This window comes from Condylura cristata, unplaced genomic scaffold, assembly GCF_000260355.1.
Source record: "Condylura cristata isolate star-nosed mole 26May11 unplaced genomic scaffold, ConCri1.0 scaffold00015, whole genome shotgun sequence".
Lineage (NCBI taxonomy): Eukaryota > Metazoa > Chordata > Mammalia > Eulipotyphla > Talpidae > Condylura > Condylura cristata.
In genome coordinates this window covers 7055172-7061354 of record NW_004567116.1, presented here as the reverse complement: position 1 = coordinate 7061354, position 6183 = coordinate 7055172, and the positions used below count along the sequence as shown (strand labels likewise).

The window sequence follows — 6183 nt, the reverse complement described above, 5'->3', positions numbered from 1 at the left end:
GGGTACAGACCAGAGGTGCAGGGGCCGTGAGAGGAATCACCAGAGACAGAGAGGGAGCAGAACATATAGACTGAAGAAGTACACTGCTGAGGGGATCAGTGGGCTGGTCAGGCAAGGTCTGCCGCACCATGTGAATCATCTCCAGGCTGGGGACAGAAGTCATGCTGAAGTGGCTTTAGCTTCTTAGTGCTGTGCTTTAACCCGCTGCACCACTAGGGAGGGCCCACAACTAGTTTTTAATTGCAATTAGTTATCACTAGATAGAGAAGTTGAGTTTAAGATACAATTGTTTAATAAATTCCTATAAACATTTTATTGAAATAAATTATTTGCATAGCAGTTTCCGCAGTGCCATTATCACATCCTTATTCCTGAGACTGTATATCAAGGGGTTAAACAAGGGAGTCAAGATAGTATAGAAAAGAGAAAGCACTTTGTCAGTTCCTCCTGAGTCTTTGGTCTTAGGTCTTAAATAGGTTATAATGCCTGAGCCGAAGAACAATACCACAACTACAAGATGAGAAGAACAGGTGGAGAAGGCTTTGGCCCGACCTGTGGCTGATGGCAATTTCAGGATTGTGGAGATGATTTTGCCATAAGAGACAAGTATCAGCAGAAATGGAACCATGACGAACAGCACAGCAACTATGTAGACCATCATCTGATTCACAAGGATGTCTCCACAGGCCAAACTGAGTATGGGGGGAATGTCACAGAAGAAGTGGTTGATGCGGTTAGAACTACAGAAGGGCAGAGAGAAAATCTGGTAAGTCTGCCCTATCTGGACTGGAATCCCACTGACCCAGGAGCCAGCCACCAGCTGGACACAGAACTTGTAGGTCATGACCAGAGGATAGTGCAGAGGGTTACAGATGGCCATGTAGCGGTCATAGGCCATCACGGCCAGCAGGAAGCACTCGGTAGCCCCCAGTATAAGAACACAACACATTTGTGCAGCACAAGCAACTAAAGAAATTGTTCTCCTCTGGGTCCAAAGATTTGCCAGCATTCTGGGGAGTGTAGCTGAGACATAGCAGGTTTCCAAGAAAGAAAAATTACCAAGGAAGATATACATGGGGGTCTGGAGATTCGGGTCCACTTTTGTTAACAGAAATATGGTACCATTGCCCAACAAGATAATAATATATATGACTAAGAACAATATAAACAGAAACCACTGGAGACGGGGAGCATCCGCAAAGTCCAAGAGAACAAAATCCATCCATCTAGTTAGGTTTTCTTCAGGAGGATTTTCTACTTTCATCTGTGGAAGGAGAATTTTAGCAGGTGATTTTTCATTTTGCCTTCATGAATCAGCTCTGTTTACATTGTATCAGGACATGTAATTGGTTTTTAGGATGACGGTAATCTGTTCTACTTTAAGATTGTTATCTGTTCTACTTTGAGATTGTTACTTTAAGATCGAATCATTTTTGAATCATTTTTATGGATAGCATGTTCATAAATTATGTATATTCATATATATAAATTATATGAAATTACACCCCATGATTTTAGTGGTTAAATCATATGTATATAGCATAAACTATGTAATATTTGGCTTTTTTTCAAGTGGATAACAAGGTAAAAAACAGATTTACTCTGTGTGCTCTAAAAATTTTATATATGCTATTTTCTTTAGTAGATATGCTTCAGTTCTCTTTAGTAATGTGAAAATAATGTCTTCATAATTTTATTTTAAATTCAAAACTATATTCCCTGAAAAAGTCCATGTGATGAAGGGAATATGTAACCATGTTCTAATAGTGTAAGTTACCTAAGCTTATTTGATATAAACTAGTAAACCAGTCTTTGAAATTTAGAAAATATGCAGCTTAAACCTTTTTTTATTATTATATGAAGTCATTCATTTATAACAATTTCCTTAACATAAAAGGTTCTCAAAGGATGATATTTATGTCATGGCTTGATATACTTTAGACCTTTTATTACAGTGTCACACTAAATACACAAATACAAAACTACCTTATTATAATTCCCTGGCTCAAAATGAAGATTTTTTATGGTTTATTACTTATACCTTGAAAAATGCTTTACATGTTATAGTTTGCAGTATTTAAAATGATTTAATGTCATCATTAACAATTGACAGTAAGTTGTATTTAATAGAATGAGAAAATGTATTAAAATCACACATTTGCTACTATGTATTAAATTTATTTTTAATTTAGAAGTCATATAAATTAAAGTTTAATATTAATATAAAATAGTTCATATTTACCTTTATTTGATATGATGCTATTTTTTTTCTCAGTATAAGCACTTACATATTTAAAGTGCTGTAGGTGAAACCATCAACAAATCAGATGATCTCTGTGTACATAAAGTGCTCTTTAAATACATAGTTACCTCTGCCCTAGGGATCTCTACCACCTGATGGAGCTAAATTTCTCATGACATTTCTAAAATCATCACCTTGGCACTCTCTGACTTGTTATATTTTATTTTTCTGAGAGATCTCTCTTTGTTAATGCTGTAAACCACCACTAACTTACTGAATAAATATTAAAAAGAAAGGAAAAGCTAGCTAAAAATAGATTATTCGTCATGAATTAAATACAATCCTCCAAGATAAAATGAGATAATATTGACATAATGGGAAAATACTTGCCAATATTTCTAATGAAGTGGTCTTGGCTTACTTTCAAATATCATTTTATTTTTTTTAATAAAACACATATGCAAAACTTTAGTCACATTTATAAACTCCAAAATTGTTAGCAAAGATTTTAAAGTACCACAGCATGTCGTAGAAGGTGTCGCCATCATTAACATTTCTTGCAAACACTCTCTCACCTGTGATTCACTGAGGTACCACATCATAGGGTAAAGCTGGGTGAGATATAAGTCAAACTCCATTGTGTTTGTGTTAACTGACTTGTCTTATACATTAAGTTCTAAGTTCAATTCTCAGGAGATGAACTTCACCAACAGGTTCCCTCTGATATAGCTGAGCTTTTAGTCATGATATTTTTTCAATTCATTTTGTTTTAGCTACTAAAATATGTTCCACTCTCTAAACAAGCTCCTTAAATAGATATATCCTTTTATGCCAGAGAAAAGCTCTACTAAATAACAGGCATACTTTAAATGTTATTAAAAAAGGGAAAGTACCTGACAATAATGTCTTGGTCATAACTCAGAATTTAGCACAGTAAAATCATGGATAATCAAATTTTATGGAAAATCAGATGACTATTTTGACAAACAATATATCATAAGTTACTCTCCATTCAGTCTAAGTGGTAATCATTGGTTATGTGTGTCACATAAATGAAAAACTTTTCCAAGGGAGAACTTCAAGAGGTTGCCTCATGCGGAATGAGCACATCAGGAAGACAAATGGGAGGGAAAGAAATGTAGAAAATACAAATATCTCAAGCATTTTGTAAAGTACAAAGGAAGACATACTTTGACTTTTAATTGGTCCAAGTTCATAATGACATAATCATTAATTGATATTTTTATTGAAATACACTCTGTTTACAAACACCCTGTTTACATACACCCTGTTTAGATAAGGAAAGATTTAAATAGCACATTTAAAAAAAATCTAAGCATATAACCACAGTGCAAAGAAAATAATACTAATGAGAGGGCAAGCAGGTTTTCTTGCTCAGATAGTTAATACTGTAAAAAGTCACACCCCTCAAAAATCGTACTGTGCTAACTCTCCTTATGAGTTTAGATATCATAAAATGTCTCTTAATATGAGCTAATGATTCCAGAATCTGGAAGTTGGGAGGGAGGCAGTCATGAATGGTTCTGTGACAGAACCATCACTTTTGATAATATCAATTCAAAGGTTTGATATGATGCCAAACACTTCCGAAAGGGTTAAAAGCATGAAAGATTAGTTACATTGCTCTGTTTTTAGTACTTACGTGGATTTTGGTGGAATTCTGAAAATAACTAGCAATGCGTCCTTCTCTTGAAAGCTCACAGGTGCTGGGATATTTTTAACTATGAATTGGTATGGGAATGACTATAAATGAGAAGAAATATTTATATATGTAATAATGAAAATTAATTATACTTATACTTTAAAGTGCAAATTATTTAATAAAACATATTCAATAATATGAATATAAAGGATTGTGTTAAATTAAATGGATATGATAAATAAAAAATAGTTCAAAGCACATTATTGTGGAGCCAGATTGCTATATAGAAATGCCTTCAAAGTAAACTGTGGATAAACATTCTCTGTGTATCAAGCTTCATCAGAACACTATTGAGAAAAAAAACTGAGTGACGGTAAGCTGTAGCTTTGATGAGTGATAGTCCACATAGATGTGCTGCATGTTAAATAAACATGCTAGATTGTTCACTGATGCTCTGCAATTCCTAGATTTTGCTAGGAATCCATTATAGGTCATAGCCACATTCACTGATTCATTCAGTCAATTACTCACTCTACAGTCATTCATGTTAAGCTGTTCTTTGTCAGTGTCTATGTGATGGAATCCCAAAATGCTATCAAATAATAGAGGAAATATGTTTAGACATTTAGGTAAGTATCCTATATTCATCTGTACATTTCAGTGAAAAATTTTAGCAGATTGAATTTATTTGTTTTTTAATTTTTATATGGATGTCCTCATGCATCTTACTCTTTTATAGAGAAACAAGCTATTCTGTGGGCATGGAACATTGAAGACAGGTTAATTTGCCTCGTATAGATGTGTGCACAATAAAGACCGCCTACTAGTTAGAAGTGGCTAAAAGCGCATCCTTTAAGTAGCTTAAAGGAAATGTGGAGAGTGTGATGTTTTGCTTAAAAGTAGCAAAACAGAGGCAACTGTTACAAGTCAACTCATCACACTATTTTTTAAGGAATAATTTCCTCAGTGCTGCGATGACATCCTTGTTCCGAAGGCTGTATATCAAGGGGTTAAACATGGGAGTCACTATGGTGTAGAAAAGTGACAACAGTTTGTCAGTTCCTGCAGAGTGATTGGACTTTGGCCTTAAGTAAGTTATAGTAGCTGACCCAAAGAACAAAACCACAACTATGAGATGGGAAGAGCAGGTGGAGAAGGCTTTCGCCCGTCCGCTGGCTGTTGGCAGTTTCAGAATCGTGAAAATGATTTTGCTGTAAGAAGCAAGTATCAACATGAATGGAGCTGCAATAATCACCATAGTGGCTACATAGATGGCTATCTCATTTACAAAGGTGTCCCCGCAGGCCAGCTTGAGGATGGGGGGGATGTCACAGAAGAAGTGGTTGACTTGGTTGGAATTACAGAAATGCAGAGAGAAGATGAGGCTTGTTTGTCCAATCTGGATTGGGATTCCCGTGACCCAGGCACCCACAGCCAACTGGACACAGAACTTGTGGTTCATGACCAGAGGGTAGTGCAGGGGGTTGCAGATGGCCACGTAGCGGTCATAGGACATCACGGCCAGCAGGAAACACTCAGTAGTCCCCAGTGTAAGAAAAAAATACATTTGAGTGGCGCACTCCAGCCTAGAAATACTTCTTTCCTGAGTCCACAGGTTCTTCAGAATCCTAGGGAGGGTCACTGACACATAACAGATTTCCAATGAGGAAAAGTTAGCCAGGAAAAAATACATGGGTTTCTGCAGCGCATGGTCAATCCTGGTTACTATGATGATGAGGCTATTTCCAACTAAGATAATAATATAAATGATGGTGAACACCCCAAATAGTAACTCTTGGAGGTTTGGAAGGTCAGAAAATCCCATGAGTACAAATTGCATCACAGAGGAAGCATTGTCTTCTGATTTCGTCTTATCATAAAGCATCTGTAAGAATTATAATAATAACAATAAGCACAAATAGGGTTACTTCCTATAGACTTGTTCTCTTATGCAAGAACTAAAGATAGCGTAGCATCAATTTCCTATAAAAACCAAAACTGTAACAGGTGCCCTGAAAGTATGGTGAACTCTATTTTTAATTAATACTAAATGCAATTGTAAGAAAATTATTACTTTTCCCTCCTATTTCTTTGTGTTTGACAATAAGCTAATGCAATTTTGCTATTCATCTAGACTTCAAAATATTTTTAGTGATTTTAAGTCTAACTGTAACATTTCATCTTTAAAACTATTTACTAGTGGTTTATAATACTAAACACATTTCAATTATTCCAGTTGATGTTTTCTTTACCTCTCAGATTGTCTTTTTTTTTTTTT

General features: G+C 35.4%; 2 protein-coding genes across 2 annotated transcripts; both read right to left on the bottom strand.

Annotated features, from left to right (window-relative positions):
• Positions 1-325: 325 nt before the first annotated feature.
• Positions 326-1264, bottom strand: LOC101637448 (olfactory receptor 10AG1-like). The gene has a single exon (XM_004682790.1). It carries the CDS (start codon positions 1262-1264, stop codon positions 326-328), a length of 939 nt encoding a protein of 312 aa, XP_004682847.1.
• A 3581-nt stretch (positions 1265-4845) lies between these two features.
• Positions 4846-5790, bottom strand: LOC101637687 (olfactory receptor 10AG1-like). Its single transcript, XM_004682791.2, has one exon. It carries the CDS (start codon positions 5788-5790, stop codon positions 4846-4848), a length of 945 nt encoding a protein of 314 aa, XP_004682848.1.
• Positions 5791-6183: the final 393 nt, after the last annotated feature.

What these genes read in the sequence shown, in the direction of transcription:
- LOC101637448 (XM_004682790.1), bottom strand. Translation starts at nt 1,264, where the DNA reads ATGAAAGTAGAAAATCCTCCTGAAGAAAACCTAACTAGATGGATGGAT.
- LOC101637687 (XM_004682791.2), bottom strand. Translation starts at nt 5,790, where the DNA reads ATGCTTTATGATAAGACGAAATCAGAAGACAATGCTTCCTCTGTGATG.